We start from the raw sequence: 27,227 nt of genomic DNA on the forward strand, positions 1-27,227 counted from the left end.
GATCCTCTCCCAGCCTCATCCTTGCACCCTGCCTCTCAACCTCATCCCTGCACCCCTGCCTCTTCCCTTGTACCTGATCCTCTCCCAGCCTCATCCCTGCCCCCACCCCCCGCCTCATCCTTGCACTCCTGCCCCCTCCCCTGTACTCCATTCTCTCCCAGCCTCATCCCTGCACCCCCACCCTCTCCCCTGCACCCCTAAACCCCTCCTCCTCCACCCCTATCCTTCCCTTTACCCAGCTGGCTTCTTTCATCCTTTACATCTCAGCTAAAACATCACCTTCTCAGAAAGGCTTTCCCTAACCTCCTTGCTGAGATTCTCCTTTTTACCTCCCGGCTTGTTCCCTTCAAGGAAGTGGTCACAGGTTGAAATTATTTCCTGTTGATTGTCTTTTCCACTAAAATGTACACATCCAGCGTGCTGGAATCATGTCTGGCTGCTTCACTGTGTCTCATCACAGATACTGCCCTGGAGACAGGGATGTGACACGGACGTGGCTCCACGTCCACCCATCACTGTCCTGACTTTCCTCCATGCCCAGAAGGTCTCAGGTTCTAAAACAGGACTTGGCTGCATCATATAAATTCTTTTGTGCAACAAAATTGATTACCTGTTAGGTGTACAAACCTGTGCTCAGAGAAGCCTGAAACCCCTGTCCTTCTTGGATGTAGGGTATCTGGCTGAAGAGACAGCACAGAGACATTCACCAGGTTGAAGAATAACAGTGCTACCTGTGCCGATGAAGGGACCAGAACCTTCCCCAGCTGCCCTGCCCCTGTTCTTCCCTGTGCTCTTCCTGATGTCATATACATGTAGATGCACAGTCTACATATCACTGAGGCATGTCTGACTCTTTGCAACCACATGGACTGTAGCCTGCCAGGCTCCTTTGTCCATGGGAATTCTCCAGGCAAGAATACTGAATTGGGTTGCCATGCCCTCCTCCAGAGGATCTTCTCTACCCAGGGATCAAACCCAGGTCTCCCATACTGTGGGCAGAGTAGTATATATTCACTTATTTCCTTATTGACCCTTTCCCTGTCTAGAATGTAAAGTGTAGAGCAGAAGGGGTTTTTCTCTATTTCATTCACTGCTGTATTTCTAGTGCCTAGAGTAGTACCCACACATAGTAGGGTGTTCAGTCGGTATTTGTGGAGTGAAAGGATGAATGAGGTAAAAGCAAACAGAGAACCCCTGGCTGCATTTAGGACTTTCATGGGCCCTTTGGGGAGGGCTGGATTTGACTCCCAGAGGTGGAGGAAATAAAGTAATAGCACAGATAAGGACAAGGAGGAACCAAGTAGGCACACACTGTTGGTCTAGAAATCAAACCAGTAAGCTCTCAGTTTTCCTTCTTCAACTCCCAAGTGATGTCTCCTGGGCCTCCCTCCCCTCATCCTCACCCTCTCGGTCTGGACAAGCCCCAAGGTGGAGGCGTCGGGAGAAGGCTGGCTGCCACAAACATTCCTTGGTATTGGCGTTCAAACAGCTGAGCGAAAATAGCCCTCCTCGGGAACGCGTGGGCAGCCGTGAACGCCCCACTATTGCAGGGATTAGATTCCAGTTTGTGAGTCGTCTTGGCCTCTTAGCCCCTCTTGTCCTACCCTCCCATTCTAGCGGGTCCACCACCTGTTTTTAACTCCTTTGGAGGTTGAACAGTGTACGAAATCAGTGTGTTGATTTGAACAACTTCAGGAATCATCGCTGAGTTAGGCCACTGGCGCACGGGGAATGGGCTTTTAGCTCTGCCCAGATGCGGTCCACTCTGAAGCCGAGAAGGAATCTGGGCAGGCCCTATAAGACGCAGGTGGCCCTGTGTCTGTCCCAGTGCCTTGAAATTCCACCTTTCACTTCCCTCCTGTGGGCTCAGAGACTCTTTTCTGTCATCGTTAAAAAGCCTCTGCTCTTGGGACAGCCACATCCTAAGGCTGCTGGCAGGTAACACATGAAGGGGTCCAGCTGGGCTCCAGGCTCCGTGGGAATGTGAGATCAAACGTGGAAGGCTCTGGTGGATGTGAGGGGAGAGGCAGAGGCTGGGAGCCTGGGAGCAGGTGGGACCAAGTTTACATCCTTTACAGCTTCCCTCCACGGGCACTCCTGAGATGGGGAGGGTGTCCCCTCCACGGTACAGAACGAACAGTCCAGGGAGGCTCAGACCAAAGGGGACCCAAGGGAGCTGGTGGCTGAGGGTGTGTTTCAGGCCTGCTTTCAGCATAGTATCCTCACTGAAACAAACACCAGCCTTTTTGTGGGATGGGGCTTGGAGATGCATGTGTATATGTAGTTTTCTTAGTTTCAAATTACATTTTGAATTAGAAAATATTTCAGAAATATTTTAAGCATACAGTAAAATAATGCAACAGATACCTACCCGTGTGTCTACCGCCTTGCTTTAACAAATGTCTCAGAGTGTCCTAATTTTTCTAAACAACCTCTTATTGTAGAATAATTTGAGATTGACAGGAAAATTGCAGACAGTACAGAGTTAGGCGTTCTCACACCCAGTTTTCCTTCTTAGTAGTTTAGTATAGTATTCGTGCACACTCAGTCATTTCTGACTCTGCGAACTTACAGACTGCAGCCCACTTGGCTCCTCTGTCCATGGGATTCTCCAGGCAAGAATGCTGGAGTGGGTTGCCATAGACTCCTCCAGGGGATCTTCCTGACCCAGGGGTTGAACCCACATCTCCCATTGCAGGTGGATTCTTTAACGCTGCACCACCAGGGAAGCCCCTAGTATGCTGCTGCTAAGTCGCTTCAGTCGTGTCCAACTCTGTGCGACCCCATAGACAGCAGCCCACCAGGCTCCCCCGTCCCTGGGATTCTCCAGGCAAGATCACTGGAGTGGGTTGCCATTTCCTTCTCCTGGTATAGTATACTTGTCACAATTATGAACCAAACTGACATTAAGTAAAGTTCATACTTGATTCAGATATCCTTAGTTTTTAACCGATTGTCCTTTTTCTGTTGTGGAATCCCGTCCAGGACACCACATGGTATTTAGTCACTGTGACATTTTCTAGGGCCATGATGTCACTACGGCTGAATGTAACTGCAAGGCTTCATCGTTGTGTAGGTGAGTCCTCCACCTTCATGCCCCTCTCGTCCTAATAACAGAGGTCTTTTTCAGAAGCCACAGTTTCCCGTTTACTTCTGCTTCAGAAACTCCTTGCAGATTAGCATTTTCACAACCCAGGAGCATTTAGATTTCAGACATCCAGATTTATCACTGCTGGCCAGAATCCAGAGGCCCAGTAACCAGCCATGGGAGAGACTAGCCCTGCCCAGGTCACTGTCACGATTCCATTTGTGCCGCTGTTCAGTGGCTTGTGTGATTGGAGGGCAGTGGGAAGGGCCGGCGAGCATTCATTCCTCCTTCTCGTTCCTGGGAACCAGTAACCAGTACACTTGTGGGAAAACCTGATGCACTGGGCATTTTTCTTCTTCCTTACCTTTGTCTCCTAAGAAAGAAATCTCTTAACTGAGAGCAGTTGAAGAAAACTTGCATTTATTTTTAACCCCTAAATAATTCTAATACAGCATCTAGTTGGGTGGCTATTAGAAGCTTGGATTTTAAACCACTGTATTTTTACAGCTGTAGAATCTAGTGCTTGAGTTGATTTAACAAGCAGCCGTGGGTTTGTTTTCTGGCCGGAGTCTGCCAGTGGTGCTCTGGGAAAATTTGATCTTGGGTCTATATTTCTAGGAAAGTGTTCTGTAATTTTTACTTACACGTTGATGCTGTCTGTTGTTTTTGCTGGCCACACCTTAATTCTTGGCATGAGTGCCTGACAGATGATTCAAATACCGAAGCCACGAAGATGAACGCTTCCCCGGGGGAGTTGGGAGTCCAGAGGGGTGGTGTCCTTGGCCCTGCTCTTTGACCAGCAGCCCCTCCCTGTGACATTGCCCTTCACCACCCAGCCCCAGCGGTCACGTGTTACCACATGTAGCTGAAGCTAAAATTATTAGGCAGCTTCGGTGCTTTATAGTGCGATGGTTCTGGAAGTATTTGGGTCACCTGGGAACCTGTTGCAGCTGCATATTCTCAGAGGTGGGGCCCGGCAGGCTGGCCTGTAACAAGCCCTCCACCTTGAAGAGCACTGTTGGTGTATATCCCATGCCAGTGCCCCTCCTGGCTTTACCCTCACTCTGCAGTCATTGGACAACATTTTATATTCATTCAGTTAATAGTCAGTGAGCAGGCACTGTGCTGGGTGCCAGGGTGGGGCTAGGTTTGGGGAGCGGCGGGTCGAGGGTGAGCCAGCCACGGGCCATGTCCTCTGGGAGCTGAAGTCAGCAGTGGTTCTCAGTCGTGGCTGCACATTAGAGTCACCTGGGGAGCTTTTAAAACTCCAAGTGCCTTCATTCAGTGGCTCTTCCATCTCAGATCAATTAAGTCAGAATTGCACGAGGAGTACCCACATGTAAACTAGTTTATAAAGCCCCACCCCCCCACCCCACCATGAGAAACTCTGACCTTGTGCGAGAGAACGCTAGTTAGGCGGCTGCAGAGCTTGTGAGTGTGAAGTTGGGGTGACTGGAGGGGTGTACTGGAAGCAGATGGGAGGGTTCCTTTACCTAGGCTCGGGGGGTAGTAAAGGTGGGGCTGTATCTGCAGAGTTTTTCTCAAAGTTTTTATGTAAAGAAAGGTAAAAACGTGGTTTAAAGGTGAATCCACATGTGATTTCAGAATGAGTCGTAGAGGAGTTCAGGAGAGTTGCTTTCTCCTACAGTGCGTGTAATTCATGCTGCCTGCGTAGCAGTGGCAAAGGGCCACCAAGGGCCACACCTAGAGTGGCCAGCACGCCCTTTCATCAGAACCGCTTCCCTGGAAACGCTTGTCCTGGCTTTGTTTCATGGTCTGCTCCAATGTGAGGGCTCCCCATTCACTCCTGTTTGTAAGAGGAGGCAGCTGAGGAGTATAGCCCACAGCCTTCAGGGGTCTTCAGTGGCCATCCCACCAACAACCAGCTTTCTTCCCAAGGATTTTGATCTTTCTTTCCATGCTTTAAGAGGTTTTTTATTTTTAAGACGTAAAGGAGATGTTTATATAATAAATAATTCCTTATTCACGAGTCTCTCTACTTTTGATTCAGAAGGTCAGGTGGGGAGATTTAATATGAAATATTAGCTGTCTTTGCCAATTGCTGTACCCTGTTACCCTGCTGTAAGCCAGAAATAGAAGCGACCTGTTTTCAATGACAGATCAAAATTTAGTGCTATGTTGATGGTCCAGAATGAAGATTTTTGACACAGTGAATGAAATACATACCAGTGCATTTCTGGTTGTGATTTAGCTGACCAAGTAGTTCAGTTATAATTATATTATTTTTACTCCTGGAGATCATTACTCTAAATGAAAAATGCTTCAGTGTCCAGACTATTAAGATGTGGATGGTGAACATTATTTAAAACAAAATTATTATTATTTTTTTCTTTCTGGACTGTAAAACAGCTTTATGAGCATGTGGAGGCTAGAATATGGTTGTTAGCATTTAAAATTAAATGAAAACATGGAAATATTTTTGTGTGAAAAAATAAACTTGACTGTCAATTATTGTATACTGCCTTCTGTGACCCATCTCTCCTGGTCCCTTAAGCCCCTTATAATGTAACGGGGGAACATGTTTCACAAATATACAGTTGACATAAATCTGAGCATATAAATATTATAAAAGGGCATTGAAGAGAAGAACTGTAGGAAACAGGGTGATGGGTTTATCATTTTTTGTGAGGGACCATTGTCTTGGGGATTGAAGTATCTTTTAGTAGTAAGTAGAGTTTGAGCTGATTCCTGGTCACTGTGTTGTTTTCCATTGACAGACACTTCCCTGGGCTCTTTATTACTAGGGTGTTAGAAGAATTTTAAATATCCTCTCTCCCTCACGTTTAAAAGGCTGAGTGTTTATAAGGGACAAAGATGGTATAAAAATCCAGCAAACAGAATAGTGTTCTCATTAAGACACCTCTCTCCCTGCCTTTCATGTAAGAAGACAGAGGCTGGTATTTGAGTTGAGGAAATCAACATTTTCGAGAGACCCGGTAGGAAAGGTATCTCTCCTCCGTATCACAGCTTTTCATGCAATACAATTCTGTTGGATAATACATTTTAGAACCCAAAAGTTTAAACTGAGACTTCAGTAGGAGTCATTGGAGTAAATCTGAAAGGTAAACTTTCAGGAGACTGTAATTGAATAGATTTAACCTATATTTATGGAACGGAGGAATCTCTAAGTGATTATCTTTTTTCTCTTCTCTAAGGACCTTTCTTAAACTCTGCAGGTCTGTTGACTTGATTAATGAATATTTTGCCCACTAAAATTAGCCATTAATTATTTCTTCAGGTTGCAGCAATAATTACATCTTTCAAGTAAAATGTAATTAGCATAATAAGCAGAAAACACCCTGCTAGGTAACGTGGGATTGTGAAGGAGCTAGCTAGTTAGCACCAGAGGTAGTCGGTGTACCACGCGGTAAGCAGCAGTGTTCTGGAGCTGACTTCCAGCAGCTACATTTAGAAAATACAGATGAGGTCACCCCAGGCATCCTAGGTGGCTCAGTGATAAAGACTATGCCTGTCAAGGCAGGAAATGTAAGAGACTTGAGTTCGATCCCTGGGTCCGGAAGATCCCCCTGGCGGAGAAAATGGCCACCCACTCCAGTATTCTTACCTGGAAAACTCCATAGACAGAGGACCCTGGCAGGCTACAGTCCTTGGGGTTGCAAGGAGTCGGACGCGACTGAGTGTGGGTATGAGCCTGTGTCACCCCAGAGTGGGAGTTGTGATGAATTAGCTCTGGACACCATTGTTAGAAAATACTACTTCTGGCATAGAATTGTGATGTCATTTGATAATTAATAGTTCTTTTATCTTTCACCCATTTATTGATCCTTTCAGTGATCACGGTTACGTGCCAGTCTCTGTACTAATGGCTGGGGACAAAGGGAAATGGGTGGTGGCTCTGGAGAAGCTGAGTCTGTTGGGATGTAGATAATTTAAGTGTAATTCAGTCTCTTAACAGTGGTGTGTACTAAGGTGAATTCTATTAAGTAGGTTCTGGAGTGCTTTGGAGGGGAGGTTAACCCATGTAGTGGACTTGGAAGGATGAATCCGAGCATGGCTGGAGAAGTTGGGAGGAAGTGTTCCAAGTTGGGGAAGCAGCCTATGTTACAAAGGCTTATCAGCAGAATACATCTCTCTTTCACCCTCTGATTTCCTACTGGTGCTTTTCATTGGCTAACCCTGGCCAGAGTGTGTGTGCAGAGGATGAGGTGAAGCTGGGAGCTCTATGAAGAGAACTTGGGAAGATGAGTTTGGAGCCAAATTGGGAAGGATCTTCTATAGTTACCTAAGTCTTTTGTCTTATAAACAATAGTCGAGTGTGGGGTGGGCTTAATGCATGCTATTATTGACTTGTAATTTAGCAAGAGTTACATTTTAAAAAATATCACTATTTGGGACTCATGAATGGTTCATAAAATCAATTTAGTGGGTTGTCCCAACATTTTAAAAAATGAAATAATATCTTGGTTGCATACAGTGAAGTTGAGTAATGTTTTGTGAGCCTTCTGTATATTTCTGTGGGGGAGATGTACTGGTTACAATTTAAAATATGTATAGCACTGTTAAAATGTTGAGAACGCCCTGAGCTAGATCCTTGGCTAGAGTGAATTAAAGGGGGAAGAGAATGACAGGCAGCATGGCTGTAGACAGTCAGCAAAGAACATATCTATTTTAAAGTGTATGTTATCTGTGCATTCCTTTTTTAATATCTTTATGATATTGAATCCATGTCTAGAGTATTAAACCTCATCTCCAGTAAGCTGAGAAAATCCATCAGCCTCCCTGTGTTCCATTTTCTGGAACTCAGCTGATAGTAATGTTTACCCAATCCCTGAAGTCTCCTGAACCTCTCTGAGGAATCCGATGTCTTGCGATTACTTTGATAATGCTTGTTTTACTTAAGCATTATGGGGAGTTTTGCATTTGGTTTGAATGTGTGATAAAATCATTTCAGTGTGTTTTGATTTATAAATTGAAAGGCTTTCCTTTTATCTCTAAAGCACGTTAATTGATCACACTGTTTCTAGTTAGAGTGGCTTAATAAACACAGCTGAAAACTAGCCAAAAAGTTTTCTGTCTCCACTGACAAGACACATGACTCTTGGGAAGCGCAGTTGGAGAGCTTTCTGATGAGGGGTCCTTACTCTTGTAAGAGAAAAGCGCATAAGCACATGTTTGCTAAGCTTCAGGAATGAAGGCAGATGAAGTCTAAGCACTTTATACAAAGAACTCCTGTCAATATTTCAGTGTATAATTGACATCTTCTCCTCCCCGCATAGTATTTGTTTAAGATACTAACAAGTAAATAATGTTGCATAGGGTTATTCTTATTGGGGAGATAGTACCTGCAAGGCCACCTTAGGTTGGCAGCCGGACGTGGGGCCTTAGCGTTTATACTGGAATCGCTCAATTCACAGGTGATTCTTATCTCGAGCTTGTGATGGCGGTGTGCACCATCATTTCACAGGAATCAAAACTAATTTGCTTAAAGCCACAAGTTAGAACTAGCTGGTTTCCCAGGTGGCTCAGTGGTAAAGAATCCTCCTGCCAATATAGAAGATTCAGATTTGACCCCTGAGTCAGGGAAGATCCCCTGGAGACGAAAGTGGCTTATTCTCCATTTTTCTTTTCAAAACACTCCATTATTCTTGCCTGGGAAATCCCCATGGACAGAAGAGCCAGGTGAACTACAGTCCATGTGGTCGCAAAAGAGCTGGACATGACTTAGTAGCTAAACAACAAGAACTGGTTAGAAGACTAGAATCCAGGTCTTCTGGATCCAGATCTTATGTTCTTTAAGATCAGTCATCCAGAGGAGAAACTGAATAGGCGGTGAAGGTGAGTTACTGTTCAAGCCTGTGTTGCAGATTCTGGCTTTCATCACAGTTTGTCTGTGTTTTTCATTCCAGTGCTTCCAAAGAATTCCAGTATTTTAATGAGAAAAAAAAAATCAAGAAAAGCCCAGTTGGCAATTTGAGGACATTGCTATTGAATATTGTGGCAGAACTAGGTGGTGGGTGCGTGCTAAGTCACTTCAGTCGTGTCCGACTCTTTGTGATCCCATGAACTCTAGCCTGACAGGCTCCTCTGTCCATGGAGTTTTCCAGGCAAGAATACTGGAGTGGGTTGCCAGTTCCTTTCTCCAGAACTAGGTGGTGGTCAGGGTCAAGTAGCTGCACTTGGAAGTCACACCTGGATCTAAAGTCCTATCTCCAAGCTGTGTGATCTGGCCCTTTTCTGAGTCTTATATTTTCCTTTGGGAAAGGGGTAGGAGGATAGCTCCCCTGGGTTTTCATGAGGATTGCACAGAGAAAGGAGCTCATTCTTCATGGACTCATAGTAGGCACTCAGCAATGATAATCCTCTTAACTATCAGTTATCATTGCTGTACATGCATGCTAGGTTGCTTCAGTTGTGTCTGACTCTTTGCAACCTTGTGGACTATAGCCTGCCAGGCTCCTCTGTCCTTGAGGATTCTCCAGGCAAAAATACTGGAGTGGGTGGGCCTTGCCCCCTTCAGGGGATCTTTCCAACCCAGGAATCAAACCCGCACCTCTTATGTCTCCTACATTGACAGGCGGGCTCTTTGACCACTAGTGGCACCAGGTAAGTTCTCACTGCTACTTAAGAACAATTGATCATTCACAAATGTAGTCCAATAGTGTAAACACTAAATCCTTTCAGACCTGACTACCTGCAACAATGGCAGGTATAGTTTATTAAGTATTTACCATGTAGCAGCTACTACAAGCTTTGTGCCGCTTGTCTCTCTTAATCCTCGTAATAATCCCATAACGTGTAGGAACTATGAAATACTGCCTTTCATGTCAGAAAACTGAGACTTAGGCTAAGAAACTTACTCAGGTCACAGTTAAATAGCTGACTGTGCCCATGATTATTATATTGCCTGGCTACAGAAATGAAAGCCTTGGAGAGAGAGAGAGAGAAAAAAAATAAAAAAGAGCAACAGGAAGTCTGGAGTTGCTTCCCAGACGTTCTTCCAGAGAAGCCAAGAATTCCAGGGGCCATCTGCCATGTGCCTGGGCCTTCCAGGCCCAGATTCATACCATCAGCGAGACTGATCGTAGACAGCCCAGCACGTGCCCCTCCTCATTAGCAAGTAGGAGGAGTGCACAACCCATGCAGGTCGAGGAGGAATGAATCCCCGACATTTGTACGACCTTTGTGGCCCTGGAGCCTGCACGCCCTGTTCTTGGCTGCTATCTGGGCACAGAGACACCGTGAGGGATCCCGAAGCCTGCCAGGCAGAGCTTTGCAGATCAGCCATCCACCCCAGTGAACTGTAACTGATGTGGGCCCTATGCTTGATGGCTTTCAGGCAGAACAGCCAGGTCACTCCAAGTCCAGATGTTCAGTTGTTTCTCTCCTGCCTCTGCCTCCCTGGGAGATGAGAAGTAATGAGGGCGATTCCTTTCTCCAAATCCTTAACTGGCTTCCAAAATGCACAACGATTATGCTTGGTTATGACCTGATTTCTAAGTGAGGTGAATAATAACAGCAAGGAAAACTGCACTGGTTGGGGCCAATGTGAATGACAGAAAATTCTGAGCCATAGAATACTTCAAGGAATGCAGTCTTACTATTTTAGGAACATACTATGAAGAAAATCAGTGACCAAAAATAAAAGGTTGTGGAGGAGGGGATGGGGGAGTTCCCAGTAAGAGGGCTTGCCAGAACGCTCTTATTGAGTAGATAAAAATCGCTCACAATTCAAAGATTGTTGGTGTTTGGTTGGTTGTGATTTGCTTTTAAAGATATGTGACACTAGTAGTCAACCTAATCATTAAGCTTAGCACTTTCTTTATAAAATTTAAAGATTGGGGTGGAGATGGTGGAAACCTGAGCCTTAAGTCTGAATTCACAGACTTGGATTTATTTATAAAACTTTTAAATTATTTTCAACAAATCATTTACAGTTTTACAGTGCATTTTTAGTTTGGGGGAAAAATGCAAACTGATTTAATGACTTTCTAAACCAGATCTTCATCCCTTTTCTGATTGCATGTTAAAATTTTTGGAGATTGGTTTTAGGCATCAGAATTTTTGAAAGCTACCCAGGTGATACTAGTGAGCGGTTTTAGTTGACAAACAATCACTGGTCTCTAGGTACTTGGTGGCATAGAAATGACTGAAACCATATGAGACAAACTTGCTTATAGGACCCATAAGCCTCACATCTTCAGACTCAGCACAAGGTTTTCTTCTCTGCTTGGAAAAACCTATTCCAAGTGGCTCACCTCTGTTTATTCCTGCCTTTTCTCGAAGTCCTTGCAAGTAGTTAAATCATGAAACATATGTAAGCAAGGAGTGATTTCTACACTTCAGCAGAAAGTCAGATTTTTTTTTTTTTTTACATCAGCCCGTTTTTATTATAGATCAGTGTAAGTCATCCTCCAGAGCCTGGTCTGCTTGAGAACTGGGACTTTGATGGGTGACTGAAGGGCCTTCAGTGCCTAGCATGCAATGCTTGACATATTTAGCCTTATGTAAATATCAGTTGTTAACGTTAATTATTATAATCTTGATTTTGTGTTTTCCTAATTGGAGCTTACTTCCTTATCTACTTTTTCTTCTCTGGAATCCACGCTTGCCCTAAATTTGTATTTTGGTCAGGGGATTAGGAAGGAACCTTCCTGAGGTGAAGATGAGAAGGATGTCATAGTGTATGTAGGTTTCAGGTAAATATAATTCATGATGTCAGAGCTGCCCTTTAAAGAGGTGGGGAAAGAAAAATTGGCAGGTGGGGATGGAATGGGTTACAGGGAAAAAAAGGAACAAATGGGAACAGATCTGCATTAATAAATATTCAGACCGAGTCACACTCTTATGTCAGTGTTTGTAGGTGATGTTATTACATGTAGTATTGGGTGATGGAAGTTGTGCACACTCTCATTTTTCACTTTAATTGCTTGCCTGAAAAGATCCTGACAGCTTCAAAGGTTACTGCTGGTTGCATTGTTCATAACTCAGAAGTAATATGCATGTGCAATTTGCTTCATTATTGCCCACTAATAACCAATTCTAGAGAAAGTCCTAAAGCCACCAGAGGAGCTGTAATTTGACATAATGGTTTTCCCTTCTTCTTTTTCCCATTCTTTTAATTATCGCAGGCTAAGAGTGAGCCACAGATGGTGTGATGATGTGAGTGTGACTTTACTCTGATTTTGTTTTCATCAGCTGGTATATTTTTAAAGAGAATTTTTAAAGAATCTTAAAAAAAAAAAAAGGCAAGACATAAAATATTACATAGTTCAGATTAGAACTTTGAGTCCAACAAAATAAACCAGCATTCCAGCTATTTTGTTCAGATTTGGTTTGGCTTCATGTAACTGGAAAACCCTGCATAGCAGTGCCTCAAGTGGAAGAGTTCCTTTCTTTCACTTTCAGAAAGTCTGGAGGGGGCCAGAGTGGTGGTGGGCCTCATGGGATTAGGGATCCAGGCTCCTATTGTGTTGCTTAGCCATGTATGACTTCTGTTCCCCGAATTTTTCCATATCCAGATTAGATGCAGGAGGGGAAAATACCACAAAGAAAGGCTCATGACTTTAAAGGGGCTTCCCAGAAGTCTAAAGTCCTATTGACAAGGCCTTAGTCATAGGGCTGCCCCTGGCTCAAGGAATGCTGGAAAATGTAGTCTTTATACCAGTCAGCCATGTTCCTAAGCATTATGAAGGAAGAAGGGGCTTACCTGGTGGGCTCAGACGATGAAGAATCTGCCTGCAATACAGGAAACCTGGGGAAGATCCCTGGGTCGGGAAGATACTCTGGAGAAGGGAATAGCTACCCACTCCAGTATTCTTGCCTGGTGAATTCCATAGACAGAGGAGCCTAGTAGGCTACGTCTGTGGGGTCACAGAGAGTCAGGCACGACTGAGTGACTAACACTTTCACTTTTTTCATAAAGGAAAAAGGGGGAAATGACTACTTGATCAAAAAAGAAAGTGAAGTCGCTCAGTCGTGTCCAACTCTTTGCAGCCCCGTGGACTGTAGCCCACCAGGCTCGTCCGTCCATGGGATTCTCCAGGCAAGAATACTGGAGTGGGTTGCCATTTCCTTCTCCAGGGGATCTTCCCTACCCAGGGTTTGAATCCAGGTCTTCTGCCTTGCAGGCAGATGCTTTAACCTCTGAGCCACCAGGGAAGCCCACTACACTATATGAATGATGAGTTCTCAGATTTTCTGTGTATCATAATACCACTGACTATAAAATGAAGATAATCCACAACACTGCAGAGTTTGATTTCAAAATATTCTATGGGCTAAAGAACCAACTAGTACCTATACCTAACACATTGCTTATTTAATCCTCATTTCAACCCTCATGCAAAAGTACTATCCTTACCAGAATTGTAGATGAAAAAAACTAAGACTTAAAGAGGCTATACAGCTAATATTCAAAGGCGGCATTTTGACTTGTATGGGGGAGTTGCATTATAATTCTTGGCAACACCAAGAATTGGAAGCAGGGATTCCAATGGGAGGATAATTAAAATAGTGAGCCTCAGAGACTTGGGTAGCAAATCATTTAAAACACTAAACTCGGGGACTGTTTGGACTCAGGTTTCTTTCTGTCCCAATCTTTCACATTCACTCACTTGTGAAGTTTACCAGTTACTTGGTTTCAGATGCAATGCAGCCTCTGGCTTTTCTTTATCTCTGGCAGAATTCTACTAGGTGTACTAGGTCCTCAATCAGTACTCTTTTTTTTGTTTTTCCTCCTCAGTCAGTACTTTCTGATGAATTGGCTGAGTTAATGTGATAACCAAGTTTTGACTCAGGATGGCCAGGTTTTTGCTGTATATCGTTGTTTGGTTTTTGGTACATGGTCTGCTTCCAGTGCCTGCTGGAATGTGGCATTTTGGTGGGAATCTCCAGTGCTGCAGTCCCTATCTGTGTCCTGAGCCCTTTATCTCTTCTTCCTTTGAGTCGTCTTGCTTCTGCAAAATGTCTGCCCACACATCAGAAGCAGACCTCCTTTTCTTGCCTGTCAAACCCTTTTCATTTTCTAGTTACTTCCTTTTGGTAATGAGGCCATCAGCTCTGTACACAAGAAAAAAAAATTGTGTATTTCTATTTCTGCTTTCACCAAATCTTATACTTCTTTCTTCCATTTTTTCCCCCATTTTCCACATCACCCCCCCGTTATTTTTCTAAAACATGGAATGTATCAGTTTACTCCTTCTAAGGCTCTCTTTTGTTCACAGGATTAAGTGCAGACTTTTGAAGAACATTTTAAACCTTCCAGGACGTGGGCCTGATCTGAACTGCAAGACTCTTCCGTGCAGAGTTCTAGGCACACCTTCTTGCCCCCATCTCTGCTCCTGCTCAGTCCATTTTCTGATTCACCATATTCTCACCTTTTCTGACTGTATATTTAGTTCAAGATTTGTGTAAAATTTCCTTGCAAGAAGTTTCTCTGATGCTCCCTGGGAATCCTGTTTTGTTTCTCCAGCAGTTAGTATAGTCCTCTAGGTTGGCACAGAATCCCAGTCTGTCTTGGATTATTGTTGATTGTGAATTGTGTGGTCTTTGCTGCTCAGTTGTGAATCTACTGACTTAGAATTTTCCTTATGTAGTTAGTGTGTGACAAGAGGTCAGTATGTCTTTCTTGAAACGAATTCAGGTTCTTTGTCTCTGTGAGGAAAGTCCGAGCTCTTCTAAGTCCAAAGAACGTCTTGTATCTTTTGTAGCCTCCTAACCAGCCTTTTGATTTAGACCACAGAAAAGAGAAAAAAGTCTGGAAGCAAGAGCTCCATCATGATAATAATGATAGAGCTCTGACACGGGTTTCTCAGTACCTGCACTGTTGGCATTTTAGGCCAGGTAACTGTTTGTTGGGGGAGGGGAGTGCCGTCCGTGTGCATCGTAGGGATGTTTAGCAGTGTCCTTGGCCTCGACCCACTGGATACCAGTGGCATCTCCCCTCGTTGTCTCTAGACCTTGCCAGACATCCCGATAGGGGGTGAGGTGGGGGGGAATTGCCCACAGTTCAGAACCTCTGTTTTAAAGGATCTCTATGAATATCTTATAACTAATGAATAGTGGCTCTTCCGCCCTACTACCTTTCCATGGTGCCCACAGACTCTCACCTGTGCTTTCTGCTTCACACTTCATGCCATTTGGGGATCCCCTCACCTCACCTATGAACCACTCCCTATGCCTAGCTCCCTTTCCTTTAAAACCCAACTCTGTTCTATTCATCAGTGAATCCTTCCCAAATTAGCCCTTTATACCTGCCCTCCATTATTCTGAACTTTGCATTATTTTCTCTCCCTCTGTGTTTACTGGTATGTGTTTTTCATGTCAGTATCTCTCTGTGCTGGACAGTCACTTAGGCTTGAGTCTGTTTTCCTTTCCTGTCCATCTGACTCCATAGTGGAACAGACTGAGCTGATGCTGACTTTGTGTCTTTTGTGTTATGCCTGTATGGAGCATCCATTTGTTTGTTCAGCATATGTTCACTGACTGTTTGCAGACTTAGGGTTTGTGACCGGTAAAATCTGGTCCCTTAAGGAGCTTTTGTTTTGCTGGGGTGCTAAGACAGATTTGCAAATGCCTGTAGCACAGTGCATGGAAGAGGTAGTATATAGGTCAACACTTTGGAGAATGAGTAGGACTTTCTTGGGCAAACAGTTTCAGGCAGAAGGAGCGGAAGTTCTCTTTATGAACAGCCATCTTCCTTCCACCCTTAAGAGAGGATTTCGAGAGCATCATTTTCCCTGCCTTATCATTTGTCAGGTAGCCTCAGCCACCAGCAGCTCCCTTCTCTTCCACATATCTGCTTATAGGCTCTTCCCATTGGCACAAAAGACATAGAAGTTCCTTTATGGTCTTTTGTATGACATGTTACTTGGATCCCTCATCAGGTTCATTTCTGTGGAAAGCAGACACAGCCATTTGTGTGTAAAAGCATACAAGCATGTAAGATCAAATGAGAGTAAGTTTTGGTCTTATTCCTGTATAGAAGAATTTTATTGTTATATAACCCCAGCACCCGTCTTCAGGGCTGCTATATACAGATGTACAGGTTGTGGGCTACGTAAGCATTCCTGGCAGCCGTGGTGGACTCTGGCAGTCTCTCTTGTCCCAGGTAACAAGGTGGAGAATTTGGTTGAAGGGTGTAGACTTGATAGTGTCATACATATAAGGCTCCACATCTTATACTCAGAAAAAATAGCTACCACTCTCAAGCAGTCATCAATAGGAGTTTGATGGGTTGGTGAGTTAGCACTCTGGTCCAAACGGTCTATTCCTAATAACTTTAGTCCTCTGGTCATGTATGTATGCTGCAGTATGCTGTGTTTGTTTATAAATCAGGCTCCTGGAGCATTGTCCAAACGGTTCTTGATTGAATAATGTTTATTCATTCACTTGTGGAGGAAAACTCAGGCTACAAATGGGAACATGGATGCTTTTTTAATAGATGGTGTTATTATACTGCACAATGTCCCCAACTTTGAGATATTTAACTCATAAAGTTTACAGCAACACTTAACTGCATCTGGATTTCACATTGAATTTGGAAAGGCAAGAATCTCACTGTAATTTGCACTGACTGCCCTGTAATGGAAATTATGGCTTGGGAAAAGTTTCAAATGACGTGTCTATAAACGAAAGAAAAGTTGATCCATTCAAAGGCTGGTTATGGGCAATTGTAGGATTATTTTATTTTTATTTTTGGAAGGACTATTGCCAGCAAGAAATATTTATTTCAGCAGCTGAAATAAACTAGCTGTGAATTAAACGTTGGTCTTTGTAAATTGTTGGTTCATCAAAATTCAGTCCTAAAAGTGGATCGAAAAGTTGCAACCGAGCTTTACCGGGCTTTTAAGAAAGCTATAAAGATTGTATGGAGGCCAGTATTACAACTGGATGGTAGCAACGAGTTGACCTCAGAGGATGAGCAGCCTTTTAAATGGTCAGAATACTGGCCTAATGGCTCTGAGGATGCAGGGCTTCTGGTCCTAGCTGTGCTGTTAACTGAGTTTGTGTAAATAGGCATGTCACTTAACTTTCCAGACTCAATTTGTCTGCTCCTTTGCTCCTGACTCCCACCATTTATTTATTTTGGTATCTCCCATTCATGTTCAAGACTTACCCTCCGATGTCTAATGACCCTTCCTTGACTGCTCTTGGCTCCTATTTAAAACACCGAGGCAGTAAAAAGCTGATGGGAGGCTCTGGATAGAGGCGTGGATGAAGCTTGTTGACTTATCTGCAGGGAAATCACTTAATCAGGAAATTGCCAGATGTCAGCATCTGGCCATCTCATCTCTGCACCCACTTAACTTAATCAAGAGAGGAACCCTCCCGCCTGGCTGCCAGTGTTCTGAAGACCAGTGAAGTAGGTATATTTCTACTTTAATCTCCTTATTTTCAGCCCTATGTTCTCCCCACTCTTCTTGGTCTCCGCTGTGCTTGGTTTCCTGGTTCAGTGTCTGTGGATAATCAGCCTTTTAAACAGTTCTCCTGTTTTCAGCCCTGAACTTCCCCTTCCTTGCCTTTGGCAGCACCTGGCACCTCCATGTCCAGGGCCTCTTGGGCTTCTACAGGGGGCTCCCCTCCTGGCTCATGTGTCTCCCCTGCTGCAGGCACTTGAGACTGTGGCTTCCTCTGTACTCCCTAGGTCACTTGCACTCCTGTATGAGCTTTCCATCTTTCAAAACTGGTTGAAATCACTTGTCTGCTGACATTGCCTCATTTCTTTTCTGTCCCTGGAGAATTTGTAATTCCTTTATTTCTTCCCTAGTGGGACTTTGGATATGGGCTTCTTAGGTGGTGCCAGTAGTAAAGAGTCTGCCTGTCAATGTAGAAAATGTAGGTTCAATCCCTGGGTCGGGAAGATCCCCTAGAAGAGGAAATGGTAACCCACTGCAGTGTTCTTCTCTGGAAAATGAGAGGAGTTTGGAGGGCTGTAGTCCATGGGGTCACAAAGAGTTGAACATGACTGAAGACGCATGCACGAGGCCTTGGATGGTGAGGGAAACAGATATGCCTTTGATCCACCTGCCATGTTTGACCAAAAGTCTTCAATTTTTCACATCATAAAATTAGTATGTCCATTTAATAATGATTATGCATCATCTCCTACATGCCTGGCGCTGAGCTGAGTGATGGAGAGAGCAGAGCAGTTGAGGTGGCTTGCCTCTGAGAAGCATGGGAAGTGGAAAGGATAGGCCCAGAGTCTGTGGTGTGGTCACACAGAACAAGGACAGCGCTGCGGATGAGGTAGTGCAGAGAAGGGCGGAGGTCGTGGAAGGCTCTGCAGCTTTGTGAGTTCAGCTGTTGGGGGAAGACTGAGAACAGACTGTGCCCATTAACTGATACCAGTGAGTCCACAGAACAGTGGTGTTTTCCTCCCAGACCTTCGGTATCCCTCATCTGGCTGGGTGGGCCTTTGCCTCTCCAGGGTCTTGTCTTCGGGGGTTGCCTTCCCACCCACATCGTCTCAGGCCTCCCACTGTTGCCCTCCACGCGGAGCACAGAGCCCAGTGTTTCCAGGATATAGAATTTGAGGAAGGCCTTCTTGAGGGTGTGATATCCTGTCGTCTCCTCCTCACTCCTGCCTCCCAGCCTACAAGTAGCTCATTGCCGAGAGAGGCTTCGTTAGTCTTGCTGAGAGACAGTATAGCTGGGATTTTACTTTCTTACGTTGGAAATAATTCCAGAGGCATATAAAATCCCAACAATGCAGACTAGCTGAAGCACAGCCAAAGCCCTTGAGCTCATCAGGTAGCCTCCGCTAACTTGGGAGACAACCTTGAGTTTTCCCGGAAGTTTGAAGGTAATGCTACCGAAGACTCGACACGGGCCCCAGATCCAGGCAGTTGGTCACCGTGGTCCCGAACACCAGGGACAGCCGTGATGAGCACATGCCTCCATTGTTGAACAGGGTGTGCTCTTGGCCCTTCTTTCATCATGTGGGACTCTAGGTCTGTCCAGAAGGGTCTGAAGGTTGTCCTTTCCTTCTTCCTGCCATCTGCCTGGTTTTTCTCTCCACTGCCTGAGAAGTCATGGGAGTTGTGTCACATCGGTGCTGTGACATCCGGCTTTTTGGCGTTTAATTGAATCCGTAAAGCCGCAGGACAGTAGGTCACATGAGCCACAGCAAGCTCCACTTTGTGTCTCGTCCTTAACTGTGGAGCAGTATGTTCAAGCTATTACCCCAAAAGAGGAATGGTACAAGAGCCACGTTGCTGTCCACTTCAGAGGATACTGTGTTTTAGAGACGTTGAAGTAAGTCATTAGGTTTTCATCACTTGGGTATTTCAAAGTACATTTCATATTTGAATTCTCTTAGCCTTCAGTCTGCTTGAAATCTGTGACTGTGCTGGGAGGATATGAGACAGAAAAGTCCTCTCTTAGTGGTTTATTGTTTAGCCATGAAAAATTCAAGTATTCCTATCCCACAGGCCATTTACTGAGGTGGACTTTACCTCTGGGCAGTCACAGCCAGTGTTCAAGGCTCACATTTTCATCGGTACCATAAGCAAGGCAGAGAAATATCTGGGAGAACTGTGTACTGTAGCCCCTGAAGTTCGTATCACTTTTCTTGTTGTAGCAACTTATGCCAAAAAAGAAAAAAAAAAAAATCTCATCAGTGTGGCACATGGTTTGAGGATGTTCCTCTTGGCAGAGTCAGTCATCGTCTCCAGTGGCTAGAGTTTCTCTTCTCCGGGTCATTCTGCTAAATGACGTTCTGTCCTCGCGAAAAGGCCATCATCATCCTGCTGTGAACACCCTATGCCCTTGTCATTCTAACCCTCCTGTGGAGTTTTGAGCATTAGACTGTTCCTTTTCTGTCAGGGAGGGAGAAATAATGAAGGCAGCTATTATACTTTTACTGAATGTGGAAGGCTCCCTGGTGTAATTAAATCCATAAAATGGTGAGTCATGATCGCCACACAGCAGTCAGCCGGGAAGCGGGTGAAGGAGCTGATGTTTATTCTCGACTGGCCCCTGATGCTTTTCCTCCAGAGGCAGTCGTGCAGACTTCTACTGACTGCGGGCTCTAAGTACCTAATTTCGTTTTAAGAACGTGAAGATTTCATGGATGTCCTACAGGTTGCCTAGGGAGACATTAATCTGAGAAAGATGTCTCAGGCCTGGTGGACATCTGTGTGGAGGTTCTACTTCCTTGTTGGTTATGGAGTCTACATTGCAAAAAAACAGGAGAATCCTGCCTGCGGTGCTTGCAGATAGTAGTGTTGTTACGGAGAGGTATTTGGAAGCTTCTGGATGTCCTTTTTTTCCCCACCACTCATAGTTTGAGACTATGTGAGCATATATCTAGCCTAGGGTTTTGGAAGATAGTGGAGTAAGCTCGTAAGACAGTATTTCTGTCGGTCCAGTGATCTACGGACAGCCTCAGTTGCATATGTAGTCATCGTAGGAGGCAGAGGAAATGCTGAATTACTGATCTGTTCTCACTTGCGCTGCCAAAAACCTTAAGACCCGACTTGATGGAGCCATTCAGAGAGCCTTTGTCTCTTGTTTCAGAATTTGGCTTTCATAGACTTGCCATGGCAGAGACCCAGGAAGCAGGATTTCTGAATAGTATGTCCCTGAAATTTCTTGGCATAGGAAAAACAATAAAGTGAACATGAGATTCTTAACTTTAACACCAAGAATAAAATTGCCACTACTGTCTGGTTTTAGTCTGGGAGTGGAAAGCATTTGTCAATTGATTTTTATGCTGTCATTTTTGCCACCCTTGCTCTATGCCACTGTATCTGCATCCTCTACCCCCATCACCTGTTACCACACTTTGAAGTTAGCATGTGTATCTTACAGCCACCACGTGCAGTAAACACTTTCTGTACAAAGGTGCTGGAAACAGCATCTGTCATTACATCAAAGAAGGTGTTATTGCTGAATGCAGCTGGAAGAGTTCTAATAATAAGATGGTTTTAAGCGAGGTTGTAATGAAAAGAAATCTGTGTGAAATGTCTGAACATTTTTCTAAGAAAACAAAAATGTGTTCAGTTTCTTTATAGTTTTACTATAGAAACATTGTTTTTGTGTATATTTAGCTCCATCAGTTATGTACATGAGAAACTGGAGAATATATTTATAGTTGTAAAAGTGCATTTTTATGTTCTGTCGGAGAAACACTGCTAGAGAAGGTTGCTATGGTTTTGAATTCTGTCTCTTCAAGGAGGGAAAACGTCCTCTGATGAATGTGATGTTTGTGGATTCTGAACCCACATGAGAATTTCTGATCAAGAGTCTAGAAAAATTATAATAAACTCATTATACAATTAAGAAGGAGAAGCATTGTCCTCTAGAATGTGAACCCAAGCCTAGAAAAGTGTTCGGGGAATATGAACAATACTCAGTAGATTTTCAAATTGATGGAGCTCTCCAACGGCAACTAATTTGTTCCAGCATTGAAGTGAGCATAATTAACAGAGACTTTCTTTCTTAGGCCGATTAACCGCCAAAAACCATGCCAACATTGTAACTGTAAGCAGTGAAAACCAATATTTATGAGGGGGATTGTGCAGGAGTTTGTGTGACAGATGGACATTTTATCACTGTTGATGTTTGGAATTCTCTTGAAAAGTAATGCAATATCTTGTTATTTATGAATGAATGAACAAATGATTATGTTTTGCTGACTGAGGTTTCTTTAAAAAGTACTCTACTAAATTAATCTTTTTCTCCATTTAGCCTCTGTTACATTAGGTTAGGTAGCCTCATATATTCTGATGCTAAAGCTGAAAAATCATAATTGTGTTTTTATTTCAGATACAGATCCACGTGTTTTAGAAAAACAAGAATTACAGCAGCCAACCTATGTTGCCCTCAGTTACATTAATAGGTAAGCCATTTTCAGAATTTATAGCAACCTCATATCTGTCACGTTTACTTTTCAAAGGTATCTTTTTAACAGGGTAGGAAAAATGTTTTCAGTCTTCAGATATTTACAGGAGATTATTTAAAATCAACCTCTATATGGAATTTTCTTGTTTCTCTGTTGGGGAGAGGCAGGTTGTAGTTCTCTGTTCATGTGGCAGAAAACATGACTGATTTATAAGCTCATTCTGGAAGTATTTTGTATGCAGAGTTAGAGTACTCTCTTTTGACTTCATAGGGCAGTTTGGGAGATTAATGGATTTATGTGAGTGAAAGTGTAAAACCTGGGGTAAAGAGGTGCTGTATGAATTCAGAACATTGTTGGAATATCAGAATATATCAGCATATAACTAATAGAAATAACTTAATATCAAAATTACATAGTAGCAACTCCTTTTAGGAAAAACATTTTCAACTGACTCCTCTGTGTCCAGTCGCATGAGTTTTTACTGAAATTGAACATGTGAGCACGACCTCAGAGAACTATTAGAACTTATATATCGGGTCTAAAAGAGGACTTGGTGTTTCAGCCAACTCAAATAATTAAGGAGACCGGGATTTTTGAAAAGAACCTGAAATCAACTTATGTTAAGACAACAACCTCTGCACAACTTCCCAAGAGAAAAAGGCAAAGTAAACCTAGCATTGAAGTGAATTTTTAAGGAGAATTTAAAAATCTCTGCCCATCAGTCAGTGCTTGAATATCTATTGACTGTCCCTTTTTTATATAAGGCAAAGAGTGTTTCTGGTTTCTTGGTGCCAGACCCTTGGTTCAGGATTTGAGGTAGACAGCTGGGAATGAATTATCTGTACTGCTTCATTTTAATGCCTTTTTAGTAAATTAATTACTTAAAGGTTGTCTGGAGAGGGCTTTGGATTGGAGTCGCCGTGCTCACTTTAAAGTTCTTTAATGAAGCATGCTTTCTAAAGAATTCATTAATGTAAACATCTATTTGCATGTCCTCTTGGCGTTTCCTACTTTTCAGTCTGTTCTGAAACCGAGATAAAATAGCTACAGTTTTTCAGTGCCCATAACTTTGGGGATGTTTTAAGTGGAACACCTTCAAAGTCACATTAAATACAAATATATAAAGATGTATGTGCTTTTCTGGATTTCTCACAAACCTGTGTTTCCTGAGGTTAGCATGGGTTTTGAAAAGACTTTAGTTTCTAAATTGTAAAGTGTACATTAGAATTATGTGACTGGAATGTATGTGAAATAGCCTAGTAATATTGAGGAACAGGATAGTCTTGTAAGTTAATAAGTTAATTATGGTACTGAATAGGATTTTTTAATAGCGTGGCTGTTGTGTTTTGGGTAAAATAAGTTATCTATGTATGTACAAAGGTGTGTGCTGCTAAGCCTTTTTCTAATGAGAGTCTGTGGATTTTCACATTCATTCTTCCTGTTTGTATCATCAGCCAGGTTGGCAGCAGGGATCTGCTGATCACACAGGTGTTATACTCACTAAAGGAATAAGTACTCTGCTGGGTGTGATTTCAGTGAAAGTGAAGAGCAGGAACAAGGGCCTCAGACAAAAAATCCACCAGAGAATTTGAATCGAGTATGATAGTTTAGCATTAACTGTGCAGTAGAATGTGCTTAACTCCAAGAGAGCCAGGATGTAATCACTGCGTGTGAACTTTCTGAGATGAGGCTTCTGCGAGAAAATGAGTCATTAAAAAAAAAAAAAACCTTTATACATATATACAATGGAATATTACTCAGCCATTAAATGGAATGAAATAATGCCATTTGCAGCAACATGGATGGACCTGGAGAGTGTCATACTGAGTGAAGTAAGTCAGAGGAGAAGTATTGTATGACATCCCTTATATGTGGAATCTAAAAAGAAATGATACAGATGAACTCATAAGACAGAAAGAGACTCACAGACTTAGAAATTGAACTTCCAGCTGTAGGGTGGGGGCAGGAGAATGATAGATTTGGGCTGGGCATATACACATGGCTATATTTAAAATGGATAATCAGCAAGTACCTGCAATATAGCACACGGAACTCAGCTCAGTGTTATGTAGCAGCCTGGATGAGAGGGGAGTTTTGGGGGAGAATGGGTACATGTAAAGCATGGCTGAGTCACTTCCCTGTTCATCTGAAACTGTCACAGTATTGTTAGGCAGCTGTACCCCAGTTTTACTGTTGTTCAGTTGCTCAGTTATGTCCAACTCTTTGCGACCCCATGGACTGCAGCACTCCAGGTTTCCCTGTCCTTCACCATCTCCCGGAGCTTGCTCAAACTCATGTCCATTGAGTCGGTGATGCCATCCAACCATCTCGTCCTCTGTTGTCCCCTTCTCCTGCCTTCGATCTTTCCCAGCATCAGGGTCTTTTCTAATGAGTCAGCTCTTCGCATCAGGTGGCCAAAGTATTGGAGCTTCAGCTTCATCATTAGTCCTTCCAATGAATATTCAGAGTTGATTTCCTTTAGGACTGACTAGTTGGATCTCCTTGCAGTCCAAGGGCCTCTAAAGAGCCTTTCCCAACACCACAGTTCAAAAGTATCATATCCCAAGACAAAATAAAAATATTTTTTAGAAACCTCAACCATTTAAAAAAATAACCTTTTGTAATTATAGCCATATGGAGGCATTGTAGAAAATTAGAAAATGTAAGCAAACAAAAAATTTTTATTAAAATATCACATTCCTACCTATCAACTAATCACTAGTGGTTACACCTTAGAACAAATTTTCCAGATTGCTTTTAAAAAATACTACATAGTAGCATCTATACTTCAATAAAAATAAATGCATAAATAAACATGATTTTTAACTAAAAGCTGTACTCACTCTTTTGCAGTCTGCTCAGTTTTGTCACTGATCTCTACTTTTTCAGTACATTTGCATCTAGTCTAATAGCCAGATCATATGCAGGTTTCCCCAGATGATCTAAACAAGTCCATTACTGTAGTTTATCTGACCCAGTGTCCAGTCCAGCACGTCGCATTGCACTTGGGTGTTTTGTCCCCACAAGTTTCTTTTAATCTGGTACAGTGACTTTTTGAAGAGATTGGGCCACCTTCAGGGTTTCCTTTAGATTGTCTCCATGAGGCCATTTGGCAGGTTCTTCTGTTTCCTTTATTTGCTATAAGCTGAGAGTTAGATCTGGAGAGGATGTGTCGAACTGGACATATCATTGTATTTAGAGATCTGACTGAGCGACTTCACTTTTGCTTTTCACTTTCATGCATTGGAGAAGGAAATGGCAACCCATTCCAGTGTTCTTGCCTGGAGAATCCCAGAGACAGAGGAGCCTAGTGGGCTGCCATCTATGGGGTCGCACAGAGTCGGACACGACTGAAGCGACTTAGCAGCAGCAGCAGCAGCAGAGATCTGATACAACAGAGAGTTCACCATATCATGTCCTTGCTGGCAGAGAAGCAGACGTATGTAAGAGACTGAGACATTGAGTCCTAATCTTTAAGTCAAGAGAAGACTGTGTGTGGAAGGTTGCCCAGGTTAGTAACAACCCTTCTCACTGGGGATTCCTTTGTGGACAGTACCACGTACATAAGATAGGACTGAATACATGGTAGACACTCTAGATATTGGTTTGTAAGTGATAAATAAAAACCTGGTAGGTGGGAAAAGAGAGCTGAGCAAAGGTGAGCTGCAAGAAGGAAGCCAAGTCTGACCTTGGGGGAAAAATATGCTAAAAGGACCCTTACAGGGACCGGATACTCTAAAATTCCTAGAGGAAAACATAGGCAGAACACTCCGTGACATGAATTGCAGTAATATTTGTTTAGATCCGTCTCTTAGAGTAATGGAAATAAAAACAAAAATAAAAACTGAGACCTAATTAAACTTAAAAGCTTTTGCACAACTTTGCACAGCAAAGGAGACCATAAATAAAATGAAAAGACAACATATGGGAGAATAAATTTGCCGATGATGTGACCAACAAGGGATTACTTTCCAAAATATACAAACAGCTCATATAGCTTAATATCAAAAAGCCAAACAACACAATCAAAAAATGTGCAGAAGATCTAAATAAACATCTCTTCAAAAAAGACATACAGATGGTCTACAGGCACATGAAAAGATGCTCAGTATTGCTAATTATTGGAGAGATGCAAATCAAAACTACAGTGAGGTATGACCTCACACCAGTCAGAATGGCCATCATCAAAACATCTATGGATAGTAAGTGTTGGAGAGGGTGTGGAGGAATGGGAATGTTGGATAGCATTCACTGTTGGTGACGATGTGAATTGGAGCACCCGCTGTGGAGAACTGTGTAGAGGTTCCCTAAAAACCAGAAATAGAGGTGCCACATGACTCAGCAGTCCCACTGCTGAATGTATGTATGTATGTCCAGGAGGACATACATTTGGAGAAAACTAATTTAAAAAGATAAATGCACCCCAGTGTTCATAGCACCACTGTTAACAATAGCCAAGACATGGAAGCAACCTCCATGTCCCTCAATTGTTACTCATATTATCAGCCATAAAAATAATGCTATTTGTAGCAACATAGATTAACCTAGAGATTATCATATTAAGTGAAGTAAGTCAAACAAGGACAAATATCATATGATATTGCTTATATGTGAAAATCTTTGTACAGTGAACCTTCACACAATATTGAAAAGCAATTATCCTCCAATTAAAATTTTTTTAAATGATATAAATCAACTTATTTATGAAAGAGGCCCATAGACATAGAAAACAAACTTAAGATTATCAAAGGGAAAATTAGGGTGAGGGGGACAGGGATAAATTAGGAGTTTGAGATTAACAATATTATATATAATATATATTATATAATATATATAATTATAATAATATATATTATATATAAATAATATAAGGACCTACTGTATAGCACAGGAAGCTATATTTAATATCTTATAATAACCTATAATGGAAAAGAATCTAAAAAAGTATATATATATATATATATCATATGTATGTGTAACTGAATCACTTGCTGTACAACTGAAACTAACACAACTTTGTAAATCAAAAATCAACTATATTCCAATTTTTTTAATATCAAACTTGGGGAGGAGTCTTAAGGGCTTTCGATACAAAAGGGAAACATACTGAAATTCACATGAAGTCAGGAGAGATTCAAGAGAATAATAAGGGTTAGGCACTATAAAAGAGGAGAAGGCAATGGCAACCCACTCTAGTACTCTTGCCTGGAAAATCCCATGGATGGAGGAGCCTGGTAGGCTGCAGTCCATGGGGTCACTAAGAGTCAGACATGACTGAGTGACTTCACTTTCACTTTTCACTTTCATAAATTG

General features: G+C 42.8%; 1 protein-coding gene across 1 annotated transcript in view; it reads left to right on the top strand.

Moving 5' to 3' along the window:
- The window catches only part of JAZF1 (JAZF zinc finger 1), a 329,663-nt gene that overhangs the window by 155,318 nt on the left and 147,118 nt on the right, over positions 1-27,227 (top strand). The window contains exon 2 of the mRNA XM_040259720.1: positions 21,839-21,911. Coding sequence (XP_040115654.1) covers positions 21,839-21,911 — 73 coding nt within the window. The remainder of the gene's footprint in view (positions 1-21,838; positions 21,912-27,227) is intronic.

This window comes from Oryx dammah, unplaced genomic scaffold (assembly GCF_014754425.2).
Source record: "Oryx dammah isolate SB20612 unplaced genomic scaffold, SCBI_Odam_1.1 HiC_scaffold_18, whole genome shotgun sequence".
In the NCBI taxonomy this organism is placed as follows: domain Eukaryota; kingdom Metazoa; phylum Chordata; class Mammalia; order Artiodactyla; family Bovidae; genus Oryx; species Oryx dammah.